A 19,606-nucleotide genomic window follows, 5' to 3' on the forward strand; every position below is an offset into this window, starting at 1 on the left:
ATGAAAGTGGCCACTTTCTCATTACTTTCATATATTGTTTTAGTAAGTATCCAAAACATACAAGTTTCATTTATATAATTTTTCAAGGGGTCTTATATCTGTTTTCACTCTTGTATGCTTTTCATACAAGTTTCACACAAGACAGATACAAACTTTATAAGGTTTATATAAATCTTTTCCATATGGGAAATCATGAAGTAACCTGATCCTCTATACATGAGTGTAGCTGTCAGAACTGCATGCCCACACACCGACTGTGTTAAAGAGTAAACACAAAGCTAACAACAAAGAAATCGCATTTATAAACTGTCTCACGTTTGTTCTGAAGTAATGATTCCAGTCCATTTTTAATGGCATACATAGTAAACTGTACACGACAGTGATGAATAATTATCCAGAGTGTGGAGAACCAATCAGAGCAAATAAAGAGTGAAGCAAAAGAAGAGCAGCCAATGAGACGGTTTCAGGCCTGACGAGCAGAGCGGCTGCAGGCAGACGTGGACACGTGTTTGTGATTGTTGTAGCTGTGAGGTCAGTTTAAACGCCGTCTTTAAATCTTCTTAATCCAAAGGTCATTTGACCTTTTCCAGAACGTTCTCCTACAATAATGACATTATTTACATGTGTTCTTTGTTACCTGCTTGGTTATAAAATATATTTTACCCTCATCATCTGTAATAAATTTAATTACTGAATGAACCTCTAAACTCAATCTTACATACTTGTTAAATCTAACTTATAATTGAGAACTACTTTTTTCAGACATGACTTCTGGGACAGAGTCCTCCCTGAACTACACTGGTCCCTCGTTTATCACGGGAGTTACGTTCTAAATATAACCAGCGATCGGTGAAATCTATGAAGTAGCCAGCTTTATTTTTTACAATTATTAAACTTTTCTCTCCTGTTTAAAAACTCTCAAAGTTCAAACCTTCGTGGAAAAATAAGTCCAGTATTATAGAATGAAACCAAAATCACCTGGAGGTGACGACGTTTCGTCGACATTGGTGTGTTTGTTGGGGAGCAAACTTATAAACATACAGTACAGCACTTCACTGTCACACTGCTGGTGATCGAAGATTTAAGTAAATTTGACAAGCTGAACACATTAGCTCTCCCCCAAAACGTAGGCCGCATCCTTGGGTCTGCGTGGGCCGGTTCCTTCGAAGACCGAGAAGGCCAGAAGTGCGAGGCTGTGAAATGGGACGGTCTAGCCTTCAGATTTGTGTCACCACTGTCTCGGTGGAGTTTAATAAACTCGGCCGTCTGCTCCTTGCTATCTAAAATATAACAGGACACTAGCATAAATTCTCGACTGTCTCACACTTCTGTTTAATCAGCTGTGTGAAAATCCCGGAGGAACCCAGCCGACGGATTAATAAAGTTTTATTTAATCTAATCTAATCTAGTAACTTTGATCTCAGTCAAACCGATTTACTCTGGAACAAATAAAACACCAAAAAAAAAGCCAAACAATTACATTTTTTAATGACTTATATATCATGTTTAACCTGAGTAGCGAAAGACAGCGGGAGTCTGCTGCTCTCGCCGGGTCGAGAGACCACTGAGTGACCACCGGCTAGCTATCGAGCGGGTGGGTAACAGACGTCTCCGAAAATGTCGGCACACTTTTGCAAATATGCGATGTCTTGATAAACGAGCAGATATTTAGAGTTTACACAGCTAACTTCTCGCCTGAAAATATGTTAAAAGTTTGATTTTTCAACCCAGAAAGAGTAATAAGAGTAACATTAACACTAAGTAGCTGCCGCCATTGTTGCCTTCAGAGGTGAAGGACCGACAGGAACTGAAGTGTCATTAGAGCAGGTCAGCGCTTGCGGTCGCACCTTTGGACACACAGATGTGCTCATCCACCACGTGACCTGCGACCCCCATACAGTTGCTCTCACTGCACGCCATCGATGGCAGCAAGGAGCACCCAGTGAGGTGACGGGAACTGACAGGCATTCTGTCCTCGGGGTCGAACTTTCCACTCAAGTGGCCGAGCGTTTGCGGGGCACACAAATCAAAGAAATGACTTCTGATGCATCGCACGCTCCTCGCTGTGAATCACTGACCAATCACAGGACTGACGGTGACTGACACCTGAGCATCCAGTGGTGTCATCATCAGGTGCTCCACACTTACTGGTCCCAGTTACAACCAGCAGGGAGTGTGGGTGGAGCGTACTGTCCACATACTTAAATAAAATGTAACATCACTACACAAGAAGTGATTTGACTTCCTGTGTACTCCTGAGCCTGCACGCCGGCGTGCCCGCAGAGAGTCGAGTCGCTGTGATGCTGCTGACCTGAGTGGGATCTGGGTGGGGGCGGGACAATGAGCCCGGTGTTACAGCGCTGTGGTCTCCATTAGACCTCTCAGGAGTCTCCACTTCCTGCTGCGGCTCAAAGGAAAAAAAAAAAAAACGCCCTCATTTTACAAGGAAAAAGGTGGCTGCTTAAACTGAGCTCCCGTCACACACTCGACTCCAACCGAACTCCAACCGAACCCAGCACCCGCTGATCCTCAGCAAATGACCATCACACCTCAGACAACACGAATAAACTACAGACGCTCACTTCATCTCCATATTTGTGTATGTAGATGATGATGGTGGTGGTGATGAAGCAGCAGGTGCCTCCCTCGTCTGTCTGCTTAAAAACCACAAATGGCTGAGCGAGTCGCCGGGCGGCACTCAGAGCCTTTAAGTCCTCGCCGCACTTTACTCTTCCTCGTCTTTTATTCGTCCTCGTGACGTTAACGGCGAGCGTGCGGTCGAGCGGCTGCAAAGTGGACGGCGTGTTTTACTGGAAGTGGTCGTGGGAAATGAGAGAAAGATCAATTATCAGCTGATTTCCAACAGGCGACGAGGCGTTCGCTGCCCGATAGAAACGTTAGAAAATGAGGAAAGTGAAAGTGACATTTCCCTGAAGAGAAAGAACCGTGACGCTTGGTGGAAGAAATGTCTGAGAACCGTTCTGCCTCTGCGGTTATCACCTGACGGCGTGACGACGTTTTCCTCCATTTCTCTGTATCAGAGAGGAAATGAAAGACCCCGCCCTCATCAGGATGCACACACTCATCAAGGAGTCACCGGGCTCACAAACTGAGACTTTTCTGTGTTTGGCAGCGTCACAGACACACCTCACACCAACAGACCGTTCAGTCATGTAAGACCACCTGAGCAGGTGTTCGAGCGCAGCAGCAGCAGCTTCCTCTGTGACTCTCTGATGGTAATGGACCAGTTTTAACTGGTTCTCAGATCAGGGTTCAGGTCCAGCTCAGGTTAGACACTGACCCGAGAGACAATAACCCAGTGCGTCTCAAACCTGCACACACAGATCACATGATGAGCGGCGAGGATGAGCATTGCCTCAACTTCCTGAAAACTCTGATTGCACAACAAGTCTGCTTCATTACCTGATCGCAGCTGAAAAACAACTACTTCCGTCTTCTGTGAATAACGGGGAGGCGGGGAAGACCTCAAACAATACCACGGCCCATAATGCTCTCTGCTCCGAGGTCTCAGAGAGAGCAACACCCGCTCAGAGCAGCGAGGCAGAACCCGCAGAACCGGGGCCTTGAAACCACAATTTCAAAGTTCGGCTTAGAGTTGAGAGGAGATGTACGAGCAGCAGCTGAAAACCTTTTGGGTTAATGAGTTCATCGTCTTCATCATTAATCCTTTTATTCACCTCTTTCTTAAAGTCTTCACATGACCCAGCAGAACCTGACCCCAGACGTCCCCACAGTGGACAGCTGTCCTGTGGACACATCTGTCATAACTCAAACCATCCAGACTTTGAGGTTCTCGTGGAGCCGTATTTGGAATCTGAGGCCACACCGGTGTTCACAAGGACCGCCTCCTCTGATACCGTCACATCCTTGGCACTGACGTAACTGCAGAACGCAACAAAGCAACAGCTGTCCCGACACCTGCTGACAGCGCTGTGGTGTATATCATGCCCACAAGAGCATCAGCTGATCAGTGTGAGGTCACAACTAACCACCTGATGCTCAGGTGTTGAAAACTAGAACTCCTGTAACCTGGTAACAGTAACACGTCACTGTACAGTGATGACATCACCGCCTCTCAAAGGTTCATCTGCTGATCAGCTGATTCCAGTGTGGGGGGAGAAAACGTCACTTAACTCTCTGTCAGAGCCACCTACAGGTGTGTGTGTGTGTGTGTGTGTGTGTGTCAGTGTGTGTTAGGTGTGGTCTAAAGCCAGTACGATGCAGCATGAGTCAGGAATGAATAGAGACAGATGGAGAGACAAGCTACTATTTCAGTCCACACAGACACACAGTAACACATACACACACACACACACATACACACACACACACACAGTGACACACACACACACAGTGACACACACACACACACACAGTGACACACACACAGTGACACACACACAGTGACACACACACACACAGTAACACACACACAGTGACACACACACACACACAGTGACACACACACACACAGTGACACACACACACACACACACACACACAGTAACACACACACACACACACACACACACACACACACACAGTGACACACACACACACACACACACAGTGACACACACACACACACACAGTGACACACACACAGTGACACACACACACACAGTAACACACACACAGTAACACACACACAGTGACACACACACACACAGTGACACACACACACACACACACACACACAGTAACACACACACACACACACACACACACACACACACACAGTGACACACACACACACACACACACACACACAGTGACACACACACACACACAGTGACACACACACACAGTGACACACACAGTGACACACACACACACACAGTAACACACACACACACAGTAACACACACACACACACACACACACAGTAACACACACACACACAGTAACACACACACACACACACAGTAACACACAGTGACACACAGTGACACACACACACACACACACAGTGACACACAGTGACACACACACACACAGTAACACACACACACACACACAGTGACACACACACACACACACACACAGTGACACACACACACACACAGTGACACACACACACACACACACACAGTGACACACACACACACACACACACACAGACACACACAGTGACACACACACACACACACACACACAGTAACACACACACACACACAGTGACACACACACACACACACAGTGACACACACACACACACACACACACACACACACACACACACACACACAGTAACACACACACACACAGTAACACATACACACACACACACACACACACACAGTGACACACACACAGTGACACACACACACACACACACACACAGTGACACACACACACACACACACACACACACACACACAGTAACACACACACACAGTAACACATACACACACACCAGCCCCTCCCTGCAGGAAGCAAGAATGTGGCTGCTCTGTGTGAGCAGCTCATCCACTTTCCTCCTCTGACCCTTTGAAACCGGTCCGCTGGTTCTAAGAGCTCTGGTGGTTCTGAGGCCCAGCCCGCTCGCTGAATGAGGTCTGTGGTGTGAGGAGACGCCTGTGTGTCAGAGTCATGGCTCCTCCCTCTGAGACGCTCCCCACAGCGCACCAGGAAGTCACAGCGAGAAGCAAGTGTGAAACACACTGCATGCAAAGCTAAGACCTGATTATTTCAGCTTCTGACGCAGTTTGGAAGTGACCTTTGAACTCTAATGGACAATCCCTTTCAGATCAACCAGGGGAGAGAGACCAGTTTATTAGGAACACCCGATCCTTCCATCCGCCCAGCATCACGTGGGCAGGCTCACAACAGCTCAGACCTGCCTCAAGTCCTCAGTTTGAGGCTGAAAAGCCTTCATCAGCCTTCATCATTCTATCCCTCCCCAGTCACGCTCTCACTGCTCTTCAAAATAAAAGTCCTTTATCCTGTCAACGAGTTAAAGCGTTTAACCAAAGCGACTTCATCTCTGATATGTCATGTGTGAGACAACAGCACACTAATGAGAGGAGGAGCGTGTGACAGAGCGCCACGTTAACAAGAGGAGGATGAAGAAGAGTTTGTCTTTGTCAACGAGCTGAAGAGGCTGTGAGAGAAGGAGCTCCGCTCACTAATCACAAACTCACAGGACACCCACCAATCAGAAGCAGGGACACAGCAGATGCTGAGTTCTGAACCACAGAGAGGAAGCAGGTGAGACAGGTGACAGGTGAGTTGGCATCACACAGGTAACCCAGTTCCTGTGTGCGTCCCTGGCATCACTCTGAGAACGGAAACTCTAACAAATGTCAGCAAAACCTAAAATAACTGAAAATTTCCTTCCTGTGCCCAGAAACCACCGCAGCCCTCTGATAGCGGGGGAATCCCTGTGTGTCACCGAAACCCCAGCTTCAACACTACTGATCTATTTCCAGCTCTTCTCCTGCTCTGAGCACATTTACAGAAAGTCAGAGCGAGCGCCTCCATCTGAGCATGTGAATTCTGAGGTGGTGTCCCGCAGGGCTCCGCTCTCGGCCTGCCCAGGTACGCCCAGAGTCCACAGGCTTCTCTGTTCTCTCCAGGTGACTCACAGCAGGGAGCTCGACCTTCACTGCACACCTCCCTGTCCTGTTCCGTCTCAGTCTCACCTTACCCTCATAGTTAAATATGGATGAAAACATTTAGTGTCATATTCAAGCATTCTAATACTCCGCTCCATCAGAGTCACTCTGACAGGTGACAGCTTCATAGTTTGTCACCATTTTTATTCTTTGAGTCTAGGAACTTTAAAACAACATCTGCAGCAAAGAGTCAGAGGCAGCAGGTTTGACGTTTCTGGTGGTTCTGTTTATTCTGATGGTTCTATTGGCTCTAAAGATACGGATGCTTCTAATGATTCGGATGGTTCTGATGTTACGGAGTCGTCCTCCTGTATTCCTGCTGGAGCTGAGTGCAGAAGCCTGTGAAGCCTCTGAGTTTTACTGATGAGTGCACACATGAATAAATGCTCACAGTGTGAAACTCAAACGTGTGGCATCCTCACTCGCTCACAGGAACATATTTCTTCTTTACTCACTGACATAAAGTCCCACAGACTGAATGAGTGCATGCGCAAGTTCAGTCGAGCCACCACGTCAGATGTTCCTGGGCTTCAAACGCCCAAATGTCCCCGACTCCAGGGACGTGAGGCGGCCTATGGCTGCCAAGCGGTCCTGAGGTCACAACCTCAGTGTCCGAGCAAAACAGGAAAGAGACAAACACATGCTGTCCATGCAGATCCGCAGGAACACGATTGTCTGAAAACTGTCCGAACACACTGAGGGCTGAACACTGCCAACACCACCCAGGAACCAGATCGAGAACAAGAGCAGGAACCAGACTGAGGCTCCGGTCTGTGAACGGGACAGCTGAGCAGAAACTTCAAACTTAAAGGAGCTGGACAAACACGAGGTTTCATCAGCTGACTCAGAGCGCGCTCAGTGAGTTCACGCTAAGACACGACCCACACAGCGCTGAAGGTTCAAACCTTCAGCCTCGGCGCGGAGGTGAGCGGAGCAGAATTGGGAAGTGTAAAAGAAGAAAAGGAAACAGAAGAAGAGTGTGAGGGCATAACGGGAGGTGTGTGTGTTCTCAGAAATAGAAGAAGAAGCAACAGTGCGGTGACGAGGTCGCCAAAGCCCAGAGAAGCGGTGTGTCAGCACATCGCAGCAGAGGGAAGTGAGGGCCGGCGAGCCGAGTGTCGACACGAGAAAGAGGAAGCCGGCCGTGTGACTGTTTATCTGCACTCGTTTTTACCTGCTTTCACACGTCCGAGTGCCGCGCCGCACCGGAAAAACAAAAGCAGAAGAAGAAGAAGCAGAATTAGAGTGTGAGCAGAGAGAAACACTGCAAACACACACAGCCATACCAGAAAATAGCCACAACCCATCCCAGTGAATACTCAGAGCACTCAGCTACTGCAAATACTCACAGAGAGTTTCTGCTGAGGCTCATGACAGACTTCAGGTCTGGCCAGCAGCAGTACACAGAACTTCAGCACTTCCTGCTCGGGCTTAGAGGGTCAGCCTGAGGAAGTCAGGGAGCAGACCGCCATCGAGTTTAAAGACCACATGTTAGTTATTCATGGATGGTGGAGGGAGAAGTTCCCGTGAGCACTGAGTTCAGGAGCATCTTTAACCTGCTCATCAAACCTGGTCTGCACAGGTGAGAGGAGAACATAGGCTTTAAACACAGATGTGAGTGCGTGGCCCAGATGTGGCCCACAGCAGGCGGTGACCCAGGCTGACTCAGGTCAGGTTCACCTTTAACATGCCAAAACTCAGCCATGCTCCAACTGAGCTCGCTCAGTAAACGCCGTCACCGACAGGAGTCACACATGAATCATGACAGATTTGGTACAGCCCGGCTTACAGCTCATGGCGGGCTGATGGCGGTCTGTGCAGTCAGACAGCAGAGTGAAGGCTGCGAGTCAACTCGAGGCATCTGTGATCCTGCGTGAAGCTCAAACAGCTCCACCATGAAGCATCCAGGTCCTCCTCCTCTCGCTGCAGCGGCCGCAGAAAGCTCACGGCGTGCTCTGAGAATCTTGCCGCCCATCGCCATCGACCCGCCGGCCTTTCTTTGGCTACGGTCGATGACTCGAGCTGGGACTTCACTAAATTCTCTTCTGGTCCGTTGCACGAATACATGAGTCCGACGGCGATTATTGTCTGCCATCGCTCAGATCAATTTGCATTTAACCCAGATTCCAAAGAGGACTGTCAGAGAAACGGGGACAGGAAGCGGTCTTAACGCAGTCTTTGTGCGCGCCTCATCTCTGCTGGTCTACGCTCAGCCATAAATCACCGTCTTCACATTCAGCGTGCCAGACGCCCAGGACAAAAGAGGCTGCTGCGACCCCCCCCCCCCAATACCCCGAGGCGGCCTGTGTCCACTGTGTCACCTAGTTCGGCCCCATGGGGGGAGGGGCTTTTCCCAGGCTCATTAGAGTGGTGAAGGCAAGGAGGGGTGGGGTTGTGTGGGGAGGCCAGCCTGGTGGGATCATTAGTTTCAGGTGAACTGGTTTACCCGGCAACTGGACAGACTCCCAATATAACCACTAAGAGCTGCACACTCACACCACAGGCAGCTCCCAGCTGCAGGTTCAGCTCGCGTCCAGGTGTCCCCACAGAGCCACGCATCAGCCAACCTGTTAGCATCAACGCTGTTAGCAGCAGGCTAAACGTCTGATGTCACTTCCTGTGCCAACGCCTCTGTAGCGTCAGGGTTAGCATGAACTAGTTGACGCACCGTCTGATGGCGAATGATGGCGCACAGCACTAGGCTAACACGCTGATCTGGCTGAAATGGTTCATCGTGTCAGCGCCAGTTTCCTCCAGCTTGCACACGTCTGAACATCAGCCATGTTCAGAGCACTGATGATGATGAGGTGCCTTCAGTGAGTCACCGGTGGTCCTCAAGCACGCTCTCCATCACAGCGTGTGGCTTTAACCTACATGTGCAACCGGATGCGGGCGCAATCACAGTGCCTCATCGACTGACCCGGTTACGCCCGTCATACTGTCACACCATTGCTGCTGTACCTCCATCCATGTGTGAAGCCACCCAGACTGTAACACGCCTCATGTGTGTCACAGCGATCGATCGCAAACACAACACGGCGAGCGGTGAGAGAAGAAAGAGCACGCTTACATCAATGACCTCTATTGACCGAGCCGGGCGCATGCAGCCAGTGGGCGCTCACAAAGCCGGCCTTTCAAGTTCATCTGGACTGATGTAATAAAATTGACACATGCAGTCGGATGAATTCTGGGGCGCCGTTACCTAAACGCTGCCCTGCAAAGTGTTGTCTCCGCCCCTCACTGCAAACGAATCAATTACAGAGCAGCGTAATCCTGTTAGGGGCATGAATGCATACCTCCCCGCTGGCAGGTGCTGGCAGGCTGAGGGGCTTACTGGAGCAGGCCGTATCAAAGCCGGGGTTTATCTGCCACATTAGGGCTGCGGCGAGCAGCCGAGGACGAGCCGCTGCGCCTGTGCTCGGCGCCGACACAATGAGACCCTGTCCCGCGGCTTCCTCTCACTCGTCCACGGCTGAGCCTCAGAGGAGCTGTTATTTCTGATGCTGCACTCGCCTCACCAGGAAATCCATCCATACAAGATGTGAGATCCGTCAGAGGATGGGGATGGTTCAGCTCGTTTTGATGCGTGTGAGCTGATGAAGTTGAGTCGAGCTCAGGAAAAATGATCCTGAACCTTTACCCAGAATGCACTTAGTGACTGACAACCTGCTTTCTGCTCCACTGTTCAGCTGGAAACAGGCTGCAGACAGTGGGAGCTGATCTGGTGTCAGCCTGAAAGCTTCCTGTGATTTCTGCTGTTTATGGTGGTGCGAGGATCAACATATACACATGTGGAGGGGGGGGCATGGCTGCATGTTAACCACGTTTGACAGGCTGCACAAAAGGGTCAGAAGAGGGACACCTCGGGTCCCATGACGCAACCTGTACACCCCCCGCCCCATCGCCCTCCTCCTCCTCAGCAGCCAGACTTCCTGTTGCTCTCCCGTGCTGCCAGAGTGGTCACAGCTGACTGTAACGGCGCCGCGGCTCAGCGTGGTTACAGGACCGTTCCACACTCTGATCACTAACACACATCTACTTCCCGTGGACGATGATAAAAAGATCTATGAGGACAGGTTATTTCTGCTTGCATGTGTATCCTGCTGCTGTGACTTTGTCGTCCCAATGACTCTGAGCCACCGTACGTCGCCCGATGCGTTCTGACACATGTGTGTTGAGCTGTAATGAGGCGGCATGGACAAAGGTGGCGGGCTGAGGGAGAATGAAGCGTCTGTCAGGCTGGGAGGGGGATTATTCTCCCCCTAACCTTTTCAGCTGCGCCTGCTCCTTTGATGGCTGACAGACTCACAAAGGCACCTGCCCCATCCCCGAGTGTCCCTCGCCGCCCCGGCCTCTCCTCCCCTGACCTGACCGGCATTCCTGGCCCACATGAGGTCCTCCCCATGGCTACCTTTATGCCCCCCACCCACACCAAAGTCTGATAATCCCACGGCAAACAGAGGCCGTGCACGAGACTTCTCACAGCCTCTCGGCTCAAAGGTGGACGACCGATCAGCCCGTCACCGTGGGAACCGAGGCCGGGAGAGAAATCAGTGAAAGGCATTGTGGGATCGGTGTGAGGAGGCAGTGTGGTGTCGGCGAACACGCAGACCGAGACTTTACAAAAAGATCTGAATGTGTCCTGTTCTCGATCTTTATTTAAATAGGAAGTTGTCTGATGTCACCCTGATCACATGGTCTCGTTTTAATCAAATGACTGTTCCAGTGGAAACGTGAAAAGAGCCCGTGTAAGCGACGATGTTTCATCTTCAGCGTCGCACTGACCCGTGGCTGTATGAATCCTCCCAGCAGCGAGGCGAACGTAGACTGTGCCGGCACGGCGCTCAGACACAAAAGAGAAGAAGAAGAAGGTTTCATCAGCCTTCAGCTGTCACAGCACTACACACATACATAGAGTCAGATGAGCCCTGAGGCCCCGCCCACTCTTACTGCCACGCCCACTCATGCAGCCAATCATTTAACATGCTGGTGAGAACTGTAAGGACTCAGACTCATGTTCTGTGTTTCTTGGTGGACTTCCTGTTCAAATTTTTTACACAGTGTAAAAGATTTCCTTCATTCATTTCATTGCGTTCATTAGTCTGTGTGTGTTTGGACGATGACCTTCAGCCCGATGCTCCAGGTTGATGACTCCGATGAAGCTGAAGGCTCGGGGTATGTAATGAACCTGCAGTACACCCACCCAGTCCCTGCCTACACACTCGGTGCTTCTAACTGAGCGGGCTCGCCTCTTGTGGCTCGCTGCGTTCGGGTGTTCACAGCACCGCAGAGGTGGAGAAGTTTCCCTCAGCCCAGCTTCTTTGAGCAGCTTTGACAGGAGCGTCAGCTCCATTATCTCACACTCTGAGGGCAATCCGTCAGGACCGGGCCCGAGGCAGTGAGCTCGCACCGAGCAGCGCCTCATTACTTTGCTTGGCAGATCAGTGACCGGGACGTGGCCCGAGGACGTTTGTCCGAGTGGACGGAAAATCCTCCTGAACTCTGGAGGTGAAAGTGAGCCAAGTCCTCGCGAGACACAAACTCAGAGAGATGGGCAGGAGAGCAAACTCTGTGCTCCTTCCAGGCCCCTTTAAAAACTGTTTAGAGGTCAGAGACGGGCCATCGGAGTCACAAACATTCGGTAGTCGTAGTTCAGTATTTCATTTCCAAACGGCTGCCGGGCTCGTCTCTCACACTCTCTGCCTGAGGCTCTGTAGGACCTCCAGCCCACTCAGCTGAAGATCAGCATCCGCCCACAATTTAACTCACTGCCTCTTCAGTCAGTCTGAACTGCCTCAGGATTCACCTGGCCCAGTACCATACCAGTACCATACCAGTACCATACCAGTACCATCTCTTAATGTGCTGATGAGCTCTGGTTGCCTCAGTGGTTTAAATCAGAACCGTGAGCAGGCCGTGGTGATGAACAGCAGGCAATAGGAACTGGGCGGGGCCTAAAGCTGGATATGGAGGTGTGTGTGTGTGTGTGTGTGTGTGTGTGTGTGTGTGTGTGTGTGTGTGTGTTCAAGAGTTATTCAGCTGTACGCTGGCTGGACACACAGATGTCCTGACACCTTAATCCAGCCATCCGTTATTGATTGTTCCCCCTGTGTGTGTGTGTGTGTGTGTGTGTGTGTGTGTGTGTGTGTGTGTGTGTGTGTGTGTGTGTGTGTGTGTGTGTGACCTTGCCGCAGGACCCAATCACACAAACCTTTGCTGTGAGGGAGGGGCCAATGAGAGTGTGAGTGCAGCAGAGCGAATGGCTCTGATCATGTGACGACCAAATGTAAACATTCAAAAATTAAAAAAGTGAAATTCAAGATAAATGAAGAATAAAAAGAAAAAAACTGAGAAACACACAAAGTTTATAAGAAGAAACGTAAAATAATATCTAACTAAAAATCTAAAACACATAACACCTTGTTTTAAAATGTATAAATGTAATTTAAACAGCAACAAATCATGAAATTATTTTTAAAGTCATAAATATATTAAAAAAGTGTAAAATTATGAAGTACAAACAAAAATAAATACAAGTTTAACCATTACAAAAATGAAACTCTTTCTTTTTAAAAATAAAAGTTATAACAAACAAAGCAAATGATCAGAATTATAAAAAAATACTAAAGTTAAAACATCCAAAACAAAAATTTGGTGATTTTTGTGTTTTAATTATGTTAAAACAGATTAAATTAAAAAATTAAATCTTTTAATGATTCTCACACCTGTTATACAGTCTGTGTGTGTGTCTGTGTCCAGGGCTGGACTGGGACAAAAAATTGGCCCGGGCATTTTGACTACAGGCCAGCCCACAGCGTGCATCACTGCCCATTGTGACAGTGATGCACAGTCTTGTTGGTATATGTGTGATTTCTGTACATTTTACATCAGATAAAAACTTTGGTTGTAAGATTCAGATAATTATTTAATAAAAGTGAAACATTTTAAATGAGAATAAGAAAGAAAAGTATTTCTTTGTGCCCCCCTCTCCCTGTTAATGCCCTACCTGCCCCCCTGGCAAAGCTTTGCTAGACCCGCCCCTGCACAGTTACCAGCTGTCAGCTGCTTAGAAAAGGATCCTGGTGTTATTTGTCTCTCAGAAACAGTTCATAACTTCCCTTCAACTCATTCATGTCACCTAAAAGGTAAACCTGTTTCTCCATCACAGCTCTGATGATCCAGTAAGGACATCTCCTGGTTTCATCTTCATGTTTCCCTCTCACCACATATCCAAACCATCATGACCAGCAGCTTTACAGCTGTGGCTCCAGCAAACATCAGCTGATACTAGAAAGTAATATTAAATAAATTCTAACAACAGCTGATCAAGCTTAAACGCGCTTCTGCTGTTGAACGCGACATCCACTAGTTTCCTCTTTCTGGCGCAAAGCGGGAGATAAACAAACAAGAGAGAAAAGCCGATCAGCTGATCATTGATCAGTTTCATGATTGAAGTGGCAACAGGAGAGAGAGGGGAGAGAATGAGAGGAGAAGAGGCCGCTGACAGCGTAAAGACGCAGAATAAATCCAGCTTTGTCTTTTTCATTGTAGCTGAAGTCCGGGACAAACTGTGTTCCTTTTCAGCTCAGTACGAAACGCGCAATATTTTCTCTGAATGCGAGACGATTCTGTTTTTTACGGGATGATTGGCAACTCTATCACTATCAGTAACATCATAGCACCAGCTGTATAGAAACTCCGTCATGTTAGCTAGCACTCAGTACGAAAAAGTCAGCACAACGAAAATAAACTCCACCTAAACTTGGTTTATATCTGACCCAGATAGACTGCAGGTCATAAATTCTTACCTGAAGTTCAGTTCACCTGACACTCGGACTGGCGGCCGCCTCAGGTCTCTGCTCCACCTGCCTCCCCTCCCCTCATCCACCTGCTGTTGTAGCTCCGCCATAGCCACCACCAAAAAACTGAGTTATTTTTACACAAAAAAAAAAAATCATCGGTCCACCGGCCAGTCCAGCTATGTGTGTGTGTGTGTGTGTGTGTGTGTGTGTGTGTGTGTGTGTGTTATCTGCACGGCGATCTCGGCCGTGACCTTGGCGGTGAACGTGTGTTTAGGCTAACGGCGACAAAGCGTCACCGGACGGCTCATCGCTCACTCATGAAGAAAATGTGCGCATGACACACACACACACACACACACACACACACACACACGTCAGTCACCTTGAAACACGACAAACAGCAGAGAAGCACCAACACTGTTCCACTGCACACCAACCTGAGCATCACAGTCACCTGTTGAAGTCCCACTGTGAGCTCAGGAGCGATGACATCACCAGAGCAAACAGGCCTCCACAGAGCCGACACGTCTCACCTCCCACTTCTTCCTTTTCTAGAAATCAGCCTCAGAACAAGAAAAGCTGCAGCGCAACTTCATCTCAGAAACTGACGCGCTGACCTCATCAGGATTTCATTCGACCACAGACAGGAGGTACAGCCCACAGCGGGCCGACGGTACTCCGGCAGAACGTGTGAGGAACCCGAGAGGCCGATCTCAGCTCAGAGACACGTCCACAGGACTGTTCGTAAAGACCTATTTTACAACTTACACACGATCCACAGAAATGCAGGAGAACGCACGTCTGCCTCGAACAACAAGAAAGATTTCTGAATAAAAATGTTAAAGTAAAAACACCACACACGCCTGACAGAACGACAAAAGTCTGAAGAAATCAGAAATCAGGTGCTTTCTATTTTTAATGAACTTTAATCACACTCATCCACGATGAACGCGTCAGTCTGAAGTCACTGTTTCTGTTGGTCATGTGACAGTGATGTCACTGTGATTGGGATGTTTTATTTTGGCGGGACAGCATTAAGCAGACTCCGTGTTGTTAATACAATTTGAACAAAGGGCCCGTTCTTCGGCGAGCCAACCGGGCTCCTCCTCCCTGTCCCACCAGAGGTGTTTGCTGTTTGGCTCCTGCAGGGGGGGGGATAATCTGCTGTCTTTCACAATAAAAGCGTACTGGGAGGGCACGGGCTCAAAAATTAGGGATTCATATCACATGCTGCATTTTAAACTTGATTCCTGACCTGTGAGGGAGCTGCTGATGCTGCAGCACAGCGGAGGGACGAGGCAGGCGGGCAATCCTGCACATGCACGCACACGCACACACGTTCATTTAAACACATTAAAGCTGCTCTCTAAATCCTCGTTAGTCGTTCTTGTAGAAATTATTCTTTGACGAGAGTTGAACATCAAAATTCAACGAAAACCAGAAGAAAAACATGAAAAATAAAATTAAATCCAGAAAAACAAAAACAGGATTCATTTAAAATAAAATATATTTTGTGTCACACAGAAAAGTAAAGGTGAGAAAAGGAGGACATCCCACCGTGAATATTCAAAAAACGAAAGACTGAAACAAATGTGATGGGCGGGACCAAAGCTGTGACATCATGAACACATTTAATAAACATCCCCCGACCCCGTCAGCAGACAGCTGCGTGTTTAAGGGTCGCCATAAAGTTCAGAGGATGAGTCGGGGCGAGGGAAACGAAGCTGAGCGCAAATCGTAGGGGGAGGGGCTTAATGCAGGCCGTACACATACCTTCATCCACCTTCCTACTTTCTTTTATTAACCTCACTGCTTTTCTCTGCCCTCCATCTTTCTTTTCATGTGAGGCGGCGTAGCGAGCGTCCCCGACGGCGCTGCAGCCTCTGAGTGCTGATTAAGGAGAAGAGAGCAGTGCTTTCTTTGTTCTGCCCCCAGGGGGGCGCTTACTGAGGAGGGGGCAGATATGAAAGACATTGAGGTCAGGGAGGAGGAGGAGGAGAGTGATGGCACGGCAACGGACCAGGGAGCTTTACAGGACGTAAACCTGGACCGTCACCAATGGACAGGCACACAGCAGGTCCTAAGGGGGGAGGGGGGGGGGGGGTCAACACATCAGCCAGTTTACACACACACACACACACACACACACACACACACACACACACACACACACACACAACTGTAAAACACACGAAGTGAAAATATTTGACGACCGAACGATGAAGAGCTGTCAGTAAAATCCCCCCAAAGTGGTGAGGCACATGCACTGGGCACACACACACACTGACCTGTCAGGGGTCACCTGCTGATCTGGGATCCGCCTGAATGCTGGAATCAGCTGACTGCAAACGTTACAGGTGTTCGGGCCTGCAGTGAGGACCAACAGTCTGAGCCTCAGCGTGTTTCTGAGTATTTCCTGAACAGTTGTGTGTTTGTGCGTATTTACAGCTCGTCTGCAGCGGTGCTCGTGAGCGGCGAGCATGCTTCGTGTTCAGTGTCCGACACATTTCAGTAAATTGACAGCATCTCTGTCTCTGAATAAAAACCTTACCAACATGAAACACTCAGCTGTGACGGCAGACACACATGCACACAGACACACACAAACACAGCAGAGTGTGCATGACCTCTGCTGATGTTGGATCGCATGTGGAGGCGAGGTTTATCAGAGCTCGCCTTCAGCGTTCGCCACATAATCCACAAAAACCTCCATCAGCCGCACACTGCTACGTCCACACATCTATGAGGCTGAAACCACCAGGTCCACCTTCTGGTCCTGTTCCAGATCCTGGTTCAAGTTCAGGTCCAGGCTCTGCTCTGTGTTTGTGTCACAGATGCTGCTTTAAAGCGGCTCCTGCACCGCCGGCACAATGACACGGCTGTGAGACATGTGGCATGAATGGTGCAGCAGGCAGCCTGACACGGCTGCAGGGGGGTCGTCCCCCCCCCCCCCCCCCACACACACACACACACACACAGAGTCGTTGCTGCCGGCAGCTCGGCTGTGCAGGAATCCTCAACTCACACAGACAGACTTGGACTCAAACCTGTGATTTCTTCACCACATCAGCTCCGTTTAAATTTAAACGTGTCCCAAAAACAAAGCCATGCGCACTTTTATGACATGTGACCTCCTCCTTCTCCTCAGAAGGAGGAGAAGAAACCACGGAGACTCCGAGAAAAACCAGCGGGACAAACAGCTGCAGCCTCACAGCTGGATGGGACAGCCAGAGGTGGAGGAGGCCCTTCAGATCCTCTTACACCCCCCCCCCCAACCGTCACCGTGACCTCCAGTCCATCAACAACAACCCACCCACCCCCCAGGGCCCCGAGAGGAGGAGACGAGCCACATCCAGAGACGGGGACAAACCACAGCAGCGTGAAAACACAGGAGACAAAATATTTCGTTGTACTATGTATATATATATACACACACATACACTGTGCATGACCGTGCAGAGACAGTAAACAGTTATCTTGTATCTCATCTAATGAAAACAAATGATTTGATTTTCCCGGATTTTGCGTTTGTGAGGCTCAAACGTGTTTCGAGGAAATTAAAGTTTAAATGTTTCAACCAAAATTCACAAAGTGTGACACAAAAACTCAAACAGCCCAAACTCTCTTTCACTTCCGGTCCCTCTCACCTGTCCGTTTGTTTGTTTTCACATAAAATAAACAAACATGGAAATGAACTCCACGGCTCAGCGCGGACCCGCAGGTCTGCGCGCGGGTAACGGTCCTCGTGCCCGGCAGAGCGCAGACCTCCGCCCCGCCCGGAGCAGCGCCTCCCGGTCCCGTCAGAAAGTTTGAGGCCGGCGGGACGCGCCGTGTCCGGGGCCGTGACAATGTGTGAGTCAGTGTGTGAGTCGGTGTGTGTATTCGTACCGTTCTTCCTCCGGGGGTTGGCCTGTTTTCGCCTCTTGCAGCGGGGACCCTCCGCCATGATCTCCGGCTTCATTGATCACTGAGTCCGCGACTCCTGCTGCTCCTGCTGACGGCGGCACAACACACAGTAAATCCCGGAGCAGCAGCTCCTCGCGGACCTCGCGCTCACACTAACGTGCGCACACTTTGCGCTTACTTTCTGGGAGTTTGCGCACCTCCGCCCCGCGTGCCCGTCCGCCTGATCTGAGCGGAGTGTGTGCCGCTGTGACAGAGGAGGAGGAGACACACACACACACACACACACACACACACACACACACACACACACACACACACACACACACACACACACACCGACTAACACTGATACTGACACACAAGTCAAACATACACTCTCGGTCCCTCCTCCTGTCAGTGAACTTGTTGATTTTAGGTGTAAAATTAAAACCAATCACTCATCGATACATGATCGATATTAGAGTATCAGGCCGAGAGAGCGCTTATATAAGCTCAACATTCAGGCCTGCAGTTGTATAATCGTGCGCGCGCAGGTCAACATTTCCCATCTCATCCGGAGCGAGAGCGGGGAGCGGAGCGCAGGCACGCCGGGAACGACCTCATCCTCCCCGGCCAGCCTGCCTCCATCCACCCGCTCCCGGCCCCGGAGTGCAGGCTCAACACCTGCATCCGGATAATACCTGGTGGCGGGAGCGCGCCCGCCTGCGCTCACCTGTCCGGACAGGTAGAGCAGGCAGGTGAGCAGAGCGCATTGATTGGAGGAGAGGAGGAACGGCCACCTACCGGCAGGCTGCTCGGTTCCGGGAGGAGGCGGCAGGGAGGCAGGAGAGCCTCCCGCAGAGCGGTACCAGAGTCCGGCCACAGAGTCCCGCTGAGTCGAAGCGGAGAGTCCGGGCTGCGGGTCGGGCTGCTCCGGTGTGCGCGTGCTCCTCCCGCCGTCACCGATTTTCTGTCCGCATCACAAACAGCGCGAGAGCCTCGGCAGCACGCGCCACCTATCTGCGCGAGGAGGAATAATGACCCCCCCCCCAACACACACACACACACTTTAATTTGCAGGTTCCTGTGTCCATACGCGCTCACCTGAGCCTGCACCTGATTGGCTCACAGGTAGATTACCTGGACAGGTGAAGTCGCCATATGCAGAGGCACGCGCTGCGCTCACTGAGCTGCAGATCACAAGCACGCGCAGACTGTTCCGAACTCCGCAGGTGTTTCTCACGTGGAACAGTGGTCACGTGGTTCTTTTTTAGTTTGACC

General features: G+C 50.0%; 1 protein-coding gene across 7 annotated transcripts in view; it reads right to left on the reverse strand.

Annotated features, from left to right (window-relative positions):
* Positions 1 to 19,281, reverse strand: part of zeb2a (zinc finger E-box binding homeobox 2a) — a 42,433-nt gene extending 23,152 nt beyond the window's left edge. The window contains exons 1-2 of one of the 7 annotated variants that reach the window (XM_012915762.2): positions 19,130 to 19,281; positions 18,329 to 18,431 (exon numbers count right to left, since the gene is read on the reverse strand). In XM_012915762.2, coding sequence (XP_012771216.1) covers positions 18,329 to 18,401 — 73 coding nt within the window. In that variant the 5' untranslated portion in view covers positions 18,402 to 18,431; positions 19,130 to 19,281. Of the gene's footprint in view, positions 1 to 18,328; positions 18,620 to 19,129 lie in introns of those variants that run through there. The other 6 variants (XM_012915760.2, XM_012915761.2, XM_012915763.5 and 3 more) reach the window with 6 other exon arrangements.
* Between the last annotated feature and the right edge of the window lie 325 nt (positions 19,282 to 19,606).

Source organism: Maylandia zebra, linkage group LG16 (genome assembly GCF_041146795.1).
Source record: "Maylandia zebra isolate NMK-2024a linkage group LG16, Mzebra_GT3a, whole genome shotgun sequence".
Classification (NCBI taxonomy): Eukaryota; Metazoa; Chordata; class Actinopteri; order Cichliformes; family Cichlidae; genus Maylandia; species Maylandia zebra.